Source organism: Aulostomus chinensis, chromosome 10 (genome assembly GCF_037954235.1).
Source record: "Aulostomus chinensis isolate RoL2024-O1b breed Wild chromosome 10, RoL_Achi_v1.0, whole genome shotgun sequence".
Taxonomy (NCBI): Eukaryota; Metazoa; Chordata; class Actinopteri; order Syngnathiformes; family Aulostomidae; genus Aulostomus; species Aulostomus chinensis.
Genome location: NC_141329.1, coordinates 763,335 through 780,588, shown reverse-complemented (window position 1 = coordinate 780,588; position 17,254 = coordinate 763,335). Strand labels below are relative to the sequence as shown.

The following is a 17,254-nucleotide window of genomic DNA, read 5'->3' as shown; positions in this document are numbered from 1 at the left end:
GCGGTGCTAACCGTAAGGCTCCCCACTGGGACCCACGGGCTACTGCAGCGGAGCCACCTCTGTAATGCTACGGAAATGTAACTGCTAGTTTGTTGAAAGTCTCAGAACAAAGTGTTTCTGGTTTATTGAGCATACCTTCTCCGTTAGCTTCAAGCTAACTAGACATGTCTGGCTCTTCCTGCGCTGAGGAGTCACAGAAGTAAAGCGTCTATGCAGCTAAAGCATCCTATTAGTGAATATTTGAAACACGACGTTTCACTTTTAGCAATTTCGATATTCTGTTTAATGGGAGGGGCTCTCCGTCCTCATGTTGGATGCTGCTCCGATGCAGCCAGCAGGTTGTGGAGGACAGCACATCAGTTTAACATGGCTCATGTTTTCTTGTAACCCCTAATCATGTTGATGACGCATTGCTTCTGTGTTTTTTCCCGTAAAATGGAATATTTTTCAATCCTTTCACTGTTTTGTCATATGTAAGTAATTAGAGAGAAGAGTCTAGAGTGATCAAGTCCATCCTCTGGCTAAATTAAGTTAGCGGTGTGGTTCTTTGTGATTCAAGTGCGCCGCTGGTTTCCCGGGCAAATCCCCGGAACCTGAATAGCATTCGCCTGTGCAGCGGAGGAATAGGCCGGCTGAGCAAATGCATTGTCGGGGTTTCTGGAGCTCAGCCCCGCAACCTGCATAGCGACATGCAGACCAGTGAGAGCGCAGCGCTGTGGCGGACTTGTTTATGTGAAGTGCTGGGTTGGGGTTCCGCCCACCGAGGCAGCTCCGATCGCAGGGCAGACAGGCAGAGTGTAAAATGGCGCACAGCTGTCGGTGGCGGTTCCCCGCTCGGCCCGGAGGGAGCAGCAACTCCGGTACCGGGAGGAGAGCGGGCCGAACAAGGGTTACTGCCTCTCTGCAGAATGTCTCAGGAGCCCATCCCAACGCAGCTGGGCTTGGACCCGGGTTCGATGCTGCACTACAGGTCTCTTCGGTTATCGGGAGCAACCTGCAGAAATTTCGGGATGTTTTGGGGGAATCGAGTGACTCGAGCAGCGGGGAGGTAAGCACAGCACAGGGCAGAAGCAGCTCAGTGGTGCATCGGTCAGCCAGCTGCAGGGTCGGTGTAACGGGGAAGCCGCCTCGTTCATCCCGATGAAAGCTAACGGTTCTTATGACCATCGGTCCAGCTCACCATCGCGGTAGAACTACCTGAATGTGGCTGAGAGCAAACTTGTCATTGCCTGGACCTCAGTCAACTTTGTGTTGGCTCCGTGGCCTGAAGCTCCACGCCGACGCGTTATAACGTTGGATTAAGCCGGAACTCCCGAGCGCCAGACGGGTAACAGACTGGTGGTCTCATCAGCTCCATAAAGTTTTCGTCTCCTTTAGTGGAGTACGAGGAGGCTGCTACACGGGTGCTAACGTTAGCATGCTAACCACAACACCGAAGGGACCTCTTGGTTTGTTGTTTGTCCTTTTCTTTCTTGAAATACACTAGCGGACACATGCGACACTCACTAGCACACGGAGGTGTTGACGAGCCTCCACCATGTCACTCAGCCGTAACCACTCGTCTACGACTCAGCCGATGCTCCCTGACATTAGCTCGGCGTGACGCTTGTAAGGCTGAACATGTTGCCCTCAGCTCGAGGGGTTACACGACTCAATATTTGGTGATCGTGTATTAGCGTTAATATGCCGCTTTGTCTGTACCTCCGGTGTTCATAGAACAGACGGTGCGCTCGCCCCGGACCTCCGAGGCAGCGGGTAATGGCTCTGAAAACACGATATGTCAACTTCCAGGTGCGAGAGCACACGAGTGAATAGTAACCGAGCTAATGTGAACTTAGCTTCTGTCTGTGTGAATGGGCTGTCCTGTTCTGGCTTTTCTTAGAGGTCCCTGATAGCTCGCTGCTAGCTAGCTGGTAATTACTACAGGAACGTCTAGCTCGCTGTGGGACTGGTGAAGGTAGCTGGCTGTTAGCTCGCAGGCTAGCTGTCTACATAGCTAAAACTATAACAGTATTTTTATGGCAGGCAGTTGCGGGGTTGTTCGACAGGCTGAACTGTTTATCCACGGCTTGCTTATCCTCACACAGCAGGTCATCGCCTAAAGTTAGCGGAGCTCGTAGACTACCCAGGATATTTCCACTGACGTCTGAGCTAGGATAACTAGCATGCTACGCACTACGCCACGCTAGCCGTCGGGGCTACTGCTGATGCATTGGAAAATGGGAGGTGAACATTTGCCCCGCTGTACTCTACCATCCCACGGCTAGTGATACGTGATTTTAATGCTTTGCCTCGATCTACATCCACATAACGTCACTCAGCTTCTGGCATCGGTCTCAAGAGGACTTGGATGCGGGTTAGCGTTTGATTTTGCTTCGTTTGACCGAGGAAGGGGACTTGGTATTGAGGGAGTGCGCGTGCGGGGCTGCTACAATAACAAGGAGCCTGTTCTTGACGGGCCGTGTGATGTGGGGGTGTGTTCGCCTTAGCGAACTACCATCTTCCTTCTCCATGATGAGCAGCACGCCTTCATTGCAGTGGGAGTAGACTGTTTACCAGCCGCCGCTGGAATACAGGCGTGCTCGCATACATGCTAGTTTTGCATATGTTGCCATGTTTATAGCACATTTTCGTTTTATTTTTCGTTTAGGAGCTGAAATATTACAGATTCTATGGAATACATCGCAATAGTTCTTGATGTATTTTTGACACAGCGATAATCTGAAGAAACGCATGAAAGAATTTTGTCATTTCCTGTTATTTAGAGTGTAGCTGTATGTTTGATATGTGGAGACTGACTGAACCTTCCATCCCAAGATGGCTCTGAGCTTAAGCTTAACTTCCTGTCCATTGACCAGGGATTTCAGTGGCCAATATTGATTATTATCATAGAATAATAATGATATGAAAAAATGAGAGAGCAGATTGCTGAGCTGAAACAAGCATTCGTTCGATGTAGCTGGACACAGGTAACAACTGTAAACAATTGTAAACTTGCACAAGTATTTAAAAATCCAAGTCAACAATGTTGGTACCTACAGAAGCATCCAGCCGGCAGCATCTCTGTCCTCTGGTTCCAAAGAATATTTTCATATTTATTTTTCGCTTGGTGTCTTAAGATGTTATTTGCTATTTTTCTGTAATCAGCCTCATGGGCAGAAGTGTTGGTTATTGATTTCCTCAGTAAGTCCAGTAACCATCTTTATTAATCAGCTAACCTACTAATCATTTACCTCTAATTTTAAGCACAACTGTACTCTCAATAAATACTGTATAATATTCTTCCATCCATCTTCTTCCACTTATTCCTTATTAGGGGTGCGGGTGGGGGGCAGGGGTGGAGCCTATCCCAGCAGCCTTCCCCCTGGACAGGTCACCAGTCCATGGCAGGGCCAACACATAGAGACAGACAACCATTGGCTCTCCCAGCCACGCCTACGGTCAATTTAGAGTCTGGATTAACCTGGTCCCTCTTGATGTCTTTGGACTGTGGAGGAAGCTGGAGTACCAGAGAGAACCCAGCAGGAACAGGGAGAACATGGAGACTCACCCAGAAAGACCCCATGCTGCAGCCGGGGCTCCACCCACAACCTTCTTGCTGGGGGCCACAGTGAGGACCACTGCTCCACCGGGCCGCCTTTATAATATTCTTGAGGAACGAATTTGACTGGTACAGATTGTAAATCCCCTTGAATCAAATTGTGATTCGTGTTTTATGGCTTCATAATTAAGATTTGATTGACTTGAGATGAATTTTGTGCTGAAAATGTCTAAATATGTCCTTGACACAGTGACACTGTGTTGAAGGTATTAGTTTGACACCTACTGAGGATGTAATGGAGTAGAGGGAGTTCATTGGTTTCAAGTACCGATGTACCATAAATTAAACATAAGATCAGGGTTGTTAGAAACATTTGTTGGTAAATGGTATAAGAAGTAACGGTGAGCAGCTCTTCACCCTCCTCCAGTCAATGGATTTTAGCAGGAGTGAAGGTGTGGAGATCATCAAATCCCTGGAAACAACACAGTGATTTCACTGAGGATCAGTCTAGTCCCCGTTTGGCTGGACCGGGGCAGGATTGTTGAGGCTTGCTGCAGCCCACTGAGCTCACAGGGTGCCAGCCGAACGCGCTGCCACCCCTCCTTCCTCCATCCGGGCAGAAAGACCCAAATCCAACTTGGACACACAACTCTGTCTGAGAAGCATAGCAACTTTTCTTCTGACAGCTGCCACATTGGAATGGATTACAGAGCCTATTGCAGTGGCTCAATAGGGTGCATGTCGGCTGTTGCTCTTCAAATGAAGGCATTTGTTGGCTTTTGTATGTGTGGAGAGAATTCATTTTCTTGATCTCTCCAAATGGCTCTGCTTCACTGCTACAAAGTGTTGTCCATGTTGACTTGTTTTGGTCATTGTCTTTCCTCACCCTGACAGTCCATCCTGTCAGTCTTTGCCTTGCTTTCTGTCTTTATTCCTGGTGTGTTTTGTCCTGCCTTCTGCTGCATCCACTTCATTGACATATTATAACAAATGTTTAATCATTCATAAAGTGCAGCTGAATAGACGTATCAACCCAAATGTCTGTGTGCCTCACCAGTTTGAGAGAAATGGTGTGTTTGAGCAGAAGGGGCTTCAGTCCAGCAGGTGTTTGGCCTATTTAAAAGGAAAGCCCCCCACCCCACCCCAAACAAACGTGCATACCCATCCCAGAGACAGCATGTGGATTGGAGCAGGAAGCTTTGTGTCTGCTTTTATTCCAGCTCTCACAAAGTGCAGGCTGCTGAAAGAGCACAGGCGGGGATATCAAAGGGTGCAGGATGACCCCCCTCTTCTCCACAGGACAACGCTGGGAGGAGAATTAGTCACAGACCCTCCCATCCATGGCTTTATTCTGCTACAGCAGGCGGGCAAGGAGCTTTCACCTCTGCTTTAAGAGTTGCCCGACTCATAGAAAGGCAGCAATTGTGTCATCTGTCTTCAGCTTTGTGTGTGTGTGTGTGTGTGTGTGTGTGTGTGTGTGGGGTTGGGATAGGGATGTCCCCTTCACGTCTCTTAGTGCACTCAGTGGTAGGCGTGTCTTCTTTGTCTTTATTTTGATTAGAACTTCAGTTCATGCTCTGCTTGGTGTGTGTGTGTGTGTGTGTGTGTGTGTGAGAGAGAGAGAGAGAGAGCGAGAGAGAGAGCGTGCAAGACACCCTGCACACGTGCCAACCTCTCTTTGTCCACTGAGTCTTCCTCTCCTTATGTGCGAGGTGTGGGAAGAGGAGTCGTCTTGCTCTGGAAAGGGTTTGTTTTGGTTGGTGGGCTGTGGGGCAAATGTGGAACAGTTGCTCCCATTGTTGGGACAAAAGCCCACCTTTTGCTCGGGGTTGACAGAGGCCACAAAGCTGTACCAGAGTGGGATTCTGTCTGGGAGGAAACACAATGTTCTAATCAATGACTAATAACTCAATTTTCACTCCGTCTCCTTAATAGTACTCGTAGAGCCTTCTTTGTACAGCTGATTGTATTTGTAGTAGCAATTCTTGGGATTCCTCTGTGGCCTTTAAGAGGGGAGCGTGTCATCGCTGGGCCATACTGTATATGAGCTCACCTCCAAGTTAGATTCCAAGAAGGGTGAGACAGAGTCTGTACCGTAAACACAAAGCTTCCTGGAATGTGTGAAAAGACATTCTTGATATCAAGATGGATTGATTTTTAACGTCAGTGACTGATGGGGTGGTCATAGCTTGAAAACCTGCACAGCTATTTGTCATCTTCATTCTTGTCCCTCCCCTTTTCCTCTGAATTCTCAAGGTGGGAACACTGTTCTTACAGAAGTTCTTGTCTTTGTAAAACTATGTGGAGGGACAAATATTTTAATATCAGCACAGATAACCTGGACTTCAGTATGTGTTTCAGAAGGGCACTTTTTTCAGTGCCCTTCTTCATAACATCATACCAGTTCCTGAGTGTATTTAAGCCTGAATTGAACTGGGACCCATCAGTTTGAAGGACAGTTTTACCCAAGAAAATTAAGTAGAGAGTGAATTGGTGTATAACAGTAACTTGCGAGTGATATGTCGATCTTAATGCTCCCTACGTCCACACTTCTGTTGTTCATGTTAAAGTCTGCAGAATGTTGCGTTCTAAAACCCGACACACAGCACTGTCGTCTTACCTGAGGTTCTAAAGCAGCGCCACTCTTGACCCTTGCACAGAAACTCTCAGTTCTTAAATGCAAGTCATTTTGAAACAAAGTGTTTACAGATTTAGAGTACATTTTCTACTGTTTCTATCATGGCCCATTTCAACTGAATTTCTTGTCCCACTGCTTTGTCTCACCCTGAACGCAAAGACTATAAACTGTGTATTGGTTCACATAAATGTGATATTAGTCAGTCGCTACAAGGGAAAATACTGATTGTTTGAATGGTGTGAGTCAATAATTCACTGTAATTTAATCCCGCGGTGTGCAGTGTTTCCCCTCGAATCAGGTTCTAACTGTGGTGCAACTGGCAGCAGGAGTGTTGAACATTTACAAGTGTGACAGACAATAACAGCAAGCCAATATTTGGTGCCTGTTAGTAAAATATCCACCGTGTCCACGTCCTCCGTAACCACACAACATCTGTTCAAGCCAAGAGAGGAGCTTGTCTTCTATGTGGGTTTGTCCTGTGTCTTAATAGCACTTGTAGTGCTCTAACACTCAGTCACCAAAGTAAAGACTGGACCCGTCTTTCACAAGTCCCACATCTTACTGGTCCCTTCTGACTTGTAATTGGCGTGTTTCCAATCGACAAATGGGACAAAGTTCACTTTATTGGCGACCAGTCTCTGTTTGAGCAGCGGACTCTCACCAGATCTGCCATGGCATCTTTCTCAGCAACACGATCTTGTGAGATCTGGCAACGCATCCATTGTCTCTGCTGGTGCTGAACCGTGGAACCAAAGTTGAATTGTTAGGAGGAGGGGCAACATTTCTCTTCCACTTTGTGTCTTTCTACCAAAAATAGGAGCTTCTTGTCCTCAACAAGCCTTTTGAGCTCTGAGTTATTTTGACTCCCAAACATGGTGTTACGTGAAAGATCTCCATTGTCATGCATATGTGTACATCTCAGCCACACTTGGCGGATGGCCTCCTTTTCATGGGGGAATAGATAGTATGATAACATGCTAAACTAGATCACCAAATGTACTCCAGCAAAAAACCCACAAGGACCTTCTAAGTTCCTGTTACAGTTTAGAAATGCATCTGGTTAATTAGGAAAGTTTGGCGGGACAAAACTGGCCGCTACATTTTTAATGCTGGCCCTGGATGCAGGTCGGGGAAGTGTCAGTTGTGAATGTTTTCTTTCCATCTGTCATTTTTCCTTTTGTCAGTTGTCAAATGCCACCAAGTTTAATAATGTATGTATGTTCTGTAGGTGTAACAAATCTGAAACCGAGGACCAACTAAATGTCCACAATCTGGAGTTGTTCCCCTTCCTAACATGTCCCAAAACCAAGTACCATTGCACCCCGAATATACGCTCACGAATGAGGACAAGCATGATTACGACTGTTTCAGATTCTATTGTCAAACATCCAAAATTTAGATGCTGTTCAGACCCACTTGTTTGAGACTTGTGCATGGCTCAAGGGCTGCAAAAGTCCCATTAGTGTACTGTTTGCAGAAGCCTAGTCAAAGTGATACAGAGATAATGCCTCAAAACAAATTCACATCCGTCAAACCCTGCCCAGGGACAGCCCCTCTCACCCCCTCCTTCCACAATGAATCACTTTGGTCTCCTTTTCTCACCTCTACTCTGATCAGGTAGATGCGACGTGATAAATCAGCAGGAAGTCACAGTGCTAGGCTTCTGGTGGCGAAAGTAAAAGCCCGCAGAAATTAAGAACTTGAACAGTTTTGTACCGAAATATCCTTGTGCTCATGAGATGAAGCAGGATATGGCGTCTGTGCCTGCATGTTAGGAGGCAAACCAGTCCATGAGCCGGACCTCTCTTCTACTACAGTCTTTGTTTACTTCACCTCCCTGTTCCTGGCCTGCTCTCCAGCTCGTGTGGAGCCTTGTGTTTCACACGCTGCTGTTCTGGGTTCAGCATCCAGTGGGCGGGAAGCAAGCGATGATTGAGTGACTGAATATGTGTTTGGGAGCATGGCAGAGAGGAGGAATAAGGGGGAGGAAAGGGGAGCTGTGTTGCATGTGGGAAGCCTGTTCAGGTTGGATTTGGCAAGCGTCTTCATGAGCATGTTGGAACCCCAAACCCCTTTCATCCTCAACGCTCCCAGGAGATGAGTCCACACTCTGTTGATGGTACATGTGGTCAAGATGCTGCTTCCTCCTCCCTTTCTTTCCTCCTCTCCCTCCTCCCCTCCTTACTCATGCTTGCTTGCTCTGCCTGTGCTCCCCTCCCCCGCATACTCACTGCCATGTTTTGCTTGTTTACATCGAGCGTTGCTCTTCATGCACAGGGTGTGTGTGCGTTTTAGTTACAGTCAAGATGTACGCATGTGTGAGGTGTTTGTGCGTCTGACAGCGTGAGGGTGTACATGGATGTTTGTTGAGATGAACCCATGCAGTCCACTCTGCGCACTTGCATCCAGATTAGTGTTGTGATGTCATTGAGCGCCGCTCTCACCATCACAGCCAGTCAGCTCTGTCCATTGGTACCGCGCCCCCCTAAGCTCTGCTACAACACCTACCAGGAGTAGCAGCTTGCTCCTGAGGCTGGAATTAATGAGCAGGGAGGAAGAGGAGGGATACTTAGTGACTGATTGTGGAGGCAGAACCACGACAGGGAAAAGATGCTCACGTTAGGATTGCCTGCCACCATCTGTTTGCTTTTTTATATGTACAGCTGATGAAACAGTTTTGTTCACATTGATACATTTTATGTTTGTGAATGAGGTTTCATAGCATGCATGTGTCAGGCACACGCATGTATTTGTTGTGAGGAGGGTTTGCTGTTAGCTTGTGGTTAGCATGTAGTCATGTGCTCGCATTTGTGTGGACTACACTTGGATAGCAGCTGCTCTGCAAACTGGGCCAACAAGACCTCAACTGCATTCCCGCGCACTGCTATAAATAAACATGATGAGATGCCATTCTCACCTCCACTCTTGAACACATACACCTTGATTGCGAGAAGTAGTGGCTCCCAGCGGAGGTTAGGATGGTAATCATCCTCCAGCGAGGTCTCTGGTGCACAACTCTAGATGGATGGATCATCTTTGCATACTTTTCATTACGTTTTCCCAGGAATTATTCTCAGAAAAAATAAACACAGACCGCCATCTTGTTTATATTAGCTTCCAAAACACAAATCAGTTTGATATCCAAATGTTTCACAAATTGAACATGAAATTTTTCATCCATCATCCCTCCCTCTCTCCATCTTCCCCCTCTCCTCCTGTTGAGGGTGGTGGGGGTGGAGCCTATCCCAGCAGCCTTCCCCCTGGACAGGTCACCAGTCCATGGCAGGGCCAACACATAGAGACAGACAACCATTGGCTCTCCCAGCCACGCCTACGGTCAATTTAGAGTCTGGATTAACCTGGTCCCTCTTGATGTCTTTGGACTGTGGAGGAAGCTGGAGTACCAGAGAGAACCCAGCAGGAACAGGGAGAACATGGAGACTCACCCAGAAAGACCCCGTGCTGCAGCCGGGGCTCCACCCACAACCTTCTTGCTGGGGGGCCACGGGGAGGACCACTGCTCCACCGGGCCGCCCTGAAATTTTTCAACTTCAGAAATTGCATCTTTGTAAATGTGTAACGTATTGTTCAGATTCGATTGATATACATTGGATTCATTTTGAAATGTCGAGAACGTTCAGGTTAAGGCTTCAATGGCCCAGTTATTCTTGTCATCAAGTATTCTACAGATTATTCCATTAAACAATTTAGGTAAAAAAAAAATTGCCCTTTTTAAAAGAACAGTAGTTGACATACTTGTCATGTACTGTTTTACTTTCTTTTTTTAAAGAATATTTTTGGCATAGATCCCTTTATTGACCAGTAGACAGACAGGAAACAAGGGACAGAGAGGGGGGTGTGACATGCGGCAAAGGACCTTGGCCGAGATTCGAACCAGGGTTAGCTGTGTATGTGACATGCGCTCTAACCACTCAATCACCTGAGTGAGTCTAGTTGGTTTACCTTTTGAATAATTAACATGTCTGTTGCTTATATTACGTAGTGGTTTTTTGTCGGTAGCATTTTTGGTCATCTTCTTCAGCATAATGGGGAAAACTTGTTCTGATTAATTGCTGGGTCACTGGTGATCAATCAGCTGGTGTGTTCAGCAAACACCCATGTGGAAGTGTTTCAGAAACACACATTGACTGACTAAGCGGCTCACAGACCATCATAATTAGATTGAATGGTAAGATTACATTCATGCGTAGACCTTAACATGATCCCTAACTTTGGCTTTCTTTGGCGTGTCACTCTGCTTGCTTCCCACGTCTCGTATCCAGGGTTGAAGGTGAAAGGTTGAAGAGGGTTATGTGATAGTCACCTGTGTAAAACAGGAGTCATTTCTCCTTCCATGACGGCGTGTCCTTAAAACATATGATCAGACTCTGCCTTGGCATCCAAAAGCTCCCAGCCCTCTGGCTGATGGCGGGCTGGAGGTGCGACGACGTCGTCAGTGTTTATTGTAGAGCCGTCCACTGTGCTGGCGTGTCTGTACTCTGAGACAGGACAGCGACTGCTGCAGCTACCTGCTCAAGAACAGGGCACAGCAGCCCTCAGTCCCTCCTGGTCTGTTCAACACAGAACACAGCAGCGAGGTGTGATAGTGATGAAGTTGTCCCACCTCAGCAGGCTGTGTAAAAGTGCGGCTCAGACAGATGAAATTTAGCCATGGTTGAGGATATAGTCCTGAGCCTGAGCTTCGGTCCGGCTGTCTGTGTAGCTGCATCCGTATGACCAACCACTTGAGCATTTATGTTTCCTGAGGGAGCTGGAAAGCATTCCTATGTGTTAGTCACCAATTGAAATTGGGATGTTTACAATTCAAACTGTCTTTTTTGTTTTGTGTCTACTCAAATAGCAGGCATGTCATCCTAAACTCTATTGAAGCCAATAAGCTAAAGTGAAATTGAGTAGCAAGTGGCAAACTCCCATTCACTATTCTAATTATTATATTCAGGAATAATTCTTTGGCTGTAAATTATAATTGCTGCCCCTCTGAAACCCAAGGTGATGTTCTCAAATGTCTTGTTTCTGAGTCCATCGTTACAAAGCACAAAGGTATCATCCATCCATCCATCCATTTTCTTCCGCTTATCCTGTTAGCACAAAGGTAACCCTCAAATTAAATAAATGATCTCGTGATAATTTTGGTGTTCATGTGAGAGACTTCAAAAATGACTCAAGGGTTACACATCCAAGCCAACAGATAAACATGTGCTGTGATGGAAGCTGGAATTTTACTTGAAACCCAACCATTGCTTCAACTGCAGTGTCACAAAGACTGACCTGCTTTCACTCTGTTTTTGTAGGAAGAAGTATTTGGAGGATTTGGAACAGGCACTGAGCAGAAAAGAATACAGAGTCCTTCAACAACCTCTGCAGGTACTTCCCACCTTATTTCTGTCATTAACATTATAACCCAAAATCATTAGAATATAGACTTCTCACATATGATTGTTGTTTGCCATAGAAAGGAATGTTTAGACACCAACTGTTGTAGATTCTGAAAAAGTCATTATCATCAGCAGGTCGGTAGTTCTGGATATTTCTTGAATGTGTGGCTACGTTTCAAGCTGCATGCCAAAATGATGTCCTCTGGTTTTTTTCAGCTGGCCCACCTGTACCTGAAAAGAAGCCAAGAGGCCGTCCACCACGGGCCCTGACTGCCCATAAAGCTGCTGCAAGTCTACCTTCTTCCTCCTCCCTTCTGTCCCCAGCACAAACAAAACCTGAAGGCCCTGAACGGCCAGCTGAGAAGGTGAAAAGGCTGCCTGGGAGGCCACCTGGCACTGGGGAAAAGAGAAGAGGCCGCCCGCCATCCTCAAGTTCCAAGAAAGCTTGGGGTACCAGCAGTCATGCGGCAGGGGAGGACAGCAGGCAGGCTGGGTCTGAGCTGGGCATTGACGCAGAGGAGGACAAGGAGAGAAAGGGCACCAAAAGAATGCCACTGAGCTCTGCTCAGCCACATGACACTGATGCCAAGCTTCCCAAAGGTGGGCGGGGCGAATCCAAAGGTACCAACCTGAAGAGAGCAACTACATTTGCCCCCCTCAAGTCACGGCTCAAGACTTTACCTGGTGTGCCCCGGCGCAGACGTGGACGGCCGCCCTCGGCAGAGCGCCTCAAAGCTGAGGCAGCAGCAGCTGCTGCTGCACAGCTGTCTACCTCCACGGAATGTGGGGAGGGGAAACATAAGGGGTTTAAGGTGAGAGGTGGGGACAGAGCAGGTATGGAATCACACACTCCCCAGCAGCCCATGATGAGGAATGTGGATCATGCTGAGGACCAGGACTCAGCCATTCCTCCTGCCTCAATGTCTCCCTCTAAGCCTGGGAGGGCAGTGGGGCTCAGAAAAAGCCCTCGCCATAGAAAGCCTGTCAGGATTGTCCCCTCCTCTAAACGCACTGATGCAACCATCGCTAAGCAGCTGCTGCAGCGTGCTAAAAAAGGAGCACAGAAGCGATTGGAGAAGGAAGCTGTAGCAATTGGGGGTACAGGGGCAGGGGCCATAGAGGGTGGCATCAGGAAGACCCAACTGAAAAACATCCGGCAGTTCATCATGCCTGTGGTAAGCACGGTGTCCCTTCGCATCATCAAGACACCCAAGCGCTTCATTGAAGATGAGGGCAGCTTTGGACCTCCGCCGCCCCATTTAAAGATGGCAAGGTTAGAAACAATGACCTCATCTGTCTCCACATGTGCCCCACCCACCTCCCCCTCTCCCTCCCCCTCTCCTGTGTTGGTCACTACACCTGCAGTTACCAGTGCAGGTACAACTATTCCCAATGATGCCCTCCCCCCTCCGCCACCTCCTGCCCCCATCTCTAGTGTTCCATCAACAGCTGCCAGTCTGCTCAACAGCAATACCAACAACGCCACTAATGGCCGATTTAGCAGTAGTGCAGCTTCCTGTGGCTCGAGTGCTGTGTCCCAGCATTCCTCCCAGCTTTCCTCTGCAGAGTCTTCCAGGTCCAGCAGCCCCAGCTTGGATGACTCCTCTTGCGACTCCCAGGCTTCTGAGGCTACACAAGCTTTGTCGGAGCCAGAGGATCACTCTCCCTCCTCACAAGGAGAGAGAGAGACCAACCTGTCACACAGCTCACGACCTCCCACCCCTCCCTCAGAGCCAGAGCATGTGGTGTCTGAGAGGAGTCGGCGTGGCCGGAGAGGGCAGGGGGTGAGACGAGGAAGTCAGGGCGTGAGAGAGACACTCACCACCGGGGCCAAAAAGCCCATCATCAGCCCCCCCACAGGAGTGCTGATGCCCTCCTCCACACTTGTAAATTCCCAACAAGTTTCATCTACAGTCTCCTCCTCTTCTTCCCCTCCCCCTCCCCCCCTCCTCACCCCTCCACAGCCTCCCCAGTCAGCTTCCTCCAATGCAACTACTATCAGTGAGCACCACCCCCAGTCACCTTGGATGTCTCACCCCCTCCCTCCATTCATGTCTGGGCCATCAGTGCTATCCAGCCTGTCAGACAAACGAAGCCGTTCGATTTTGAGAGAGCCCACGTTCCGCTGGAAGTCCCTGTCCCACCCTGAGCAGCAGTATTTCTCTTCTGCCAAATATGCCAAGGAGGGCCTCATCCGCAAGCCTGTGTTTGATAATTTCCGTCCTCCCCCTCTCACAGCTGAAGACGTAGGGTTGTTGCCCCAAGGTGTCAGTGCAGCAGGGGGAGCTGCCCCAGTTACATTCCCTGCACAAGGCAGCGGAGCAGGGACGGGGAATCGTTTGTTTGCCCCTCTTCACTCCCACACCCACCACCAACACCCCTCATCATCCCGCTTTGATGCACCACTCCAAAAGCGTAGCCCATTGCTCCGTGCACCGCGCTTCACGCCCAGCGAGGCCCACTCTCGGATATTTGAGTCTGTTATTTTGCACTCATCCTCTGGGAGCAGTCCTGGGTCTCTCTCCCCACACCAGACATCCACTAGTTCCAGCAGAACATCCCGGCGCCGGAGACGACTGGTCTCGAGGACACTACGTGGCCAACCGCGGTCTCCTTCCCATTCAATGACAAGGCGCAGCAGCCAAATAGGGGGACAAATCTCTGTGGGGAAGGGGTCTTCTGAGATGTCTGTGCTGACTGGCTCTGTCTCCAGTAGTAACCCCAGTTCTTTGCCGGGTGTCTCTACAAGTCCACTAGCTACCAGTGCCTTAACTCCTGCTCCTTTCAGCACCTTCTCCACAGTGTCTATGGGTCTGACCTCACAAGGCGTACCTGACAACAGGAGAGGGGCTGCTGTAAACCCACCTCCCTTGTCAACGGCATCATCTTCCTCTTCGCCACTTTTTCCTGTCTTTCCTTCCAGTGCCCAGGACACAGGGCGAGGAGCTGGAAAAGGAAGTAAAGATAAAAGCATGTCAGCTTCCCAGGAACCTTCTCCGAAGGAAAAAGAAAGGGATTGTGAGAAAAACAGAGAGAAAGAGAATAAGAGGGAAGGGAGGAAGGATTTTGAGAAAAGAAGTAAGGTTTCTACCCCGGATGGCTCCCCCAATGCACCTTCCAGCCATTTTACAGTGGATGGGAGAGACTCTGAAGATGCTCCTTTATCTCTTGCTCCAAAAAAACCTCCTGGAAGAAAAAAATCAGTATCAGTAGACATGGTTTCAGACACTGCATCCTCAGAGCTATGTGGTCTCCATTCCACTTTTCCCATTTCCATTGCTAAAGGACGTCTACCGAAGAAAGGCAGACCCTCTGAGAAGGGAGCAGAGATGGAGGATGGAGAGAAGGACAAAGAAAAACAAAGTGCTCCTACCCAGCAGACAACAACCCTTCCAGGGCAACCAGGCAGACAGCTTCCTGTCTCCTCTCTAGGATCAATGCTGGCACAAGCAGAGAAACAACCTGTGACTGACAAGCGGGTAGTTGGACTGCTGAAGAAGGCCAAAGCTCAGCTCTTCGAGATCAAGAAGAGTAAGCTAAAGCATGCAGACCAGACCAAGATCCAGGTCAGTTTTCCTGTTAATGTCTTGCCTTCATCGAACAATAAGTTTCTGTTTCTCTCATTCTCATCATTTAACCACAAGCAAGTGATTTTGGCATGATGCTATGAATATTGTCTATAAATAGAAATCTGCACTTGTACTTAAACTGAAACTTGATAACAGGAAAGTCCCACTGAGGGTGTTGCTTAAGGGGAATTCTGCAGGCCTCATACATTATGCAGAACGCAGCTCCGCCTGTGATTTTGAAAGTAACCCTTTGAACAGCACAGTTTCTTCTATAGTTCAGATTGGTCCCAGCTTCGTGAGGTATAGATGGGCATTGCACACATAGTTGTCTCTATCAAGCACGATACACAAACAACCAGCACCTGTTCCTTCTCCTCTGCCACCAATTTCATATTCATTCCAAGAATGTCCTAAAACAGCAGCTCTTATGCCTGCACTTGGTATTATCATCAAGCTTGGTTTTTAACAATCTGTGTTACTTGTGGAAATGTGTGCACGTGAGCAGGGTCAAGAGAGTGACTCATCAGAGGCCTCAGTCCGCGGTCCACGCATCAAGCATGTATGTCGTCGTGCAGCTGTGGCTCTCGGCCGAAATCGGGCAGTGTTCCCCGACGACATGCCCACACTTAGTGCCTTGCCCTGGGAGGAGAGAGAGAAGATCCTATCTTCCATGGGGAATGATGGTGAGTAGTGGGGGGGAATCTCTGGTTAATGTTTGATGATGAGTTATTAATTCATCATATCTTTTTATCATTTAGTTCAGCATTTGTCAATACAAGATGTGCAAAGGATATTTGTTTTGTGACCAGGCATAAGACAAGAATGTTCTCCTTACAGACAAGTCATCAGTAGCAGGATCAGAGGAGGCAGAGCCTCAGTCCCCTCCCATAAAGCCACGGGAGACACGACAAAAGGCTGTTCAAGAAGCTCCCCCCAAGAAGGGCCGTCGGTCCCGACGCTGTGGCCAGTGCTCCGGCTGCCAGGTTCCAGAAGACTGTGGTGTCTGTACCAACTGTCTCGACAAGCCCAAATTTGGAGGACGGAACATCAAAAAGCAGTGCTGCAAGTAAGTCTGTTGATCAAATGGTTGTCCCAAGAGATCGCTACCTTCCATTCAGTCTTGACTTCATACAACGTTATGTAACTCACTGGTTTTGACTGAATATTGAAGGGTTAATTTTGTGCCGTTGTCCACAGGATGAGGAAGTGTCAGAACTTGCAGTGGATGCCGTCAAAGATGTTTCTTCAGAAGCAAGGCAAAGGCAAGAAGGACAAGAAGAAGAACAAATTGTCTGAGAAGAAGGAGGGTCTCAATCCAGTAAAAGGACAGAACCAGGAGTCTGGCCCCAAACTCACTACGGCACCACTGAAGGACGAACCTCCCCGCAAAAAGAGCGAAACTCCTCCTCTGAAACCAGGAGAGGAGAAGTCGAGGCACCAGCCATCGTCAAAGCAATCATCTCCATCACTGTCATCTTCCCCCCCCTCAGCTGAAGCCCCCCAGACAGCCAGCACAGTCACAGCCCAGACTCCACCTCCAGCCCCGACCCCCGACCCAAAACAGCTCTCTGTCTCGAGCAGTGTCTCTAATAAGAAGGCCCACAAACCGCAGCAGCCTGCACCAACTTCATCTTCTTCATCCCCCTCCTCATCTACTTCATCTTCTTCTTCATCCTCCTCTTCATCTTCCTCGTCCTCAGCCCAGAATTCCCCTTCTCCGTTGGCTCAGTCTCATCAAATCTCCCAGCAGCAGCAACGGCCACTAATCAGTCAGGCGCCATCGAAAAAAGACGCCTCCTCCAAAATTCCCCTGAGCGAGCCCAAGAAGAAGCCCCTTCAGCACTCATCGCATCAGCAGAGCTCCATGACAACAACATCAGACGCAGGTCAGAATCTTTTCACACTTTTTTTGTGCATTGTCATTGATATATAAACAATAAAAACATTACTCTTTATTTTTGCTTTATCTTATTCCAGTTGATTCAAAGCAGATGAAAAAGCCAACTTCCCGCTCTGTCCCTCCATCTCCTAAACAGAAACCAAAAGACAAGGTAAGACGTTGTGCTGTTCTTCACTGTACAAAAGAGGGGACGTGGTGTCCGGTTCTGAT

The 17,254-nt window shown here is 48.3% G+C and overlaps 1 protein-coding gene across 3 annotated transcripts in view; it reads left to right on the top strand.

Moving 5' to 3' along the window:
• Positions 1-749: 749 nt before the first annotated feature.
• kmt2a (lysine (K)-specific methyltransferase 2A) overlaps positions 750-17,254 on the top strand; it is a 40,833-nt gene continuing 24,328 nt past the window's right edge. For 2 of the 3 annotated variants that reach the window (XM_086215349.1, XM_086215347.1), the window contains exons 1-7: positions 750-1,048; positions 11,492-11,564; positions 11,792-15,141; positions 15,650-15,827; positions 15,982-16,210; positions 16,342-17,030; positions 17,122-17,195. In XM_086215349.1, the coding sequence (XP_086071475.1) occupies positions 803-1,048; positions 11,492-11,564; positions 11,792-15,141; positions 15,650-15,827; positions 15,982-16,210; positions 16,342-17,030; positions 17,122-17,195 (4,839 nt within the window). In that variant the 5' untranslated portion in view covers positions 750-802. The remainder of the gene's footprint in view (positions 1,049-11,491; positions 11,565-11,791; positions 15,142-15,649; positions 15,828-15,981; positions 16,211-16,341; positions 17,031-17,121; positions 17,196-17,254) is intronic. The other variant, XM_086215348.1, reaches the window with a different exon arrangement.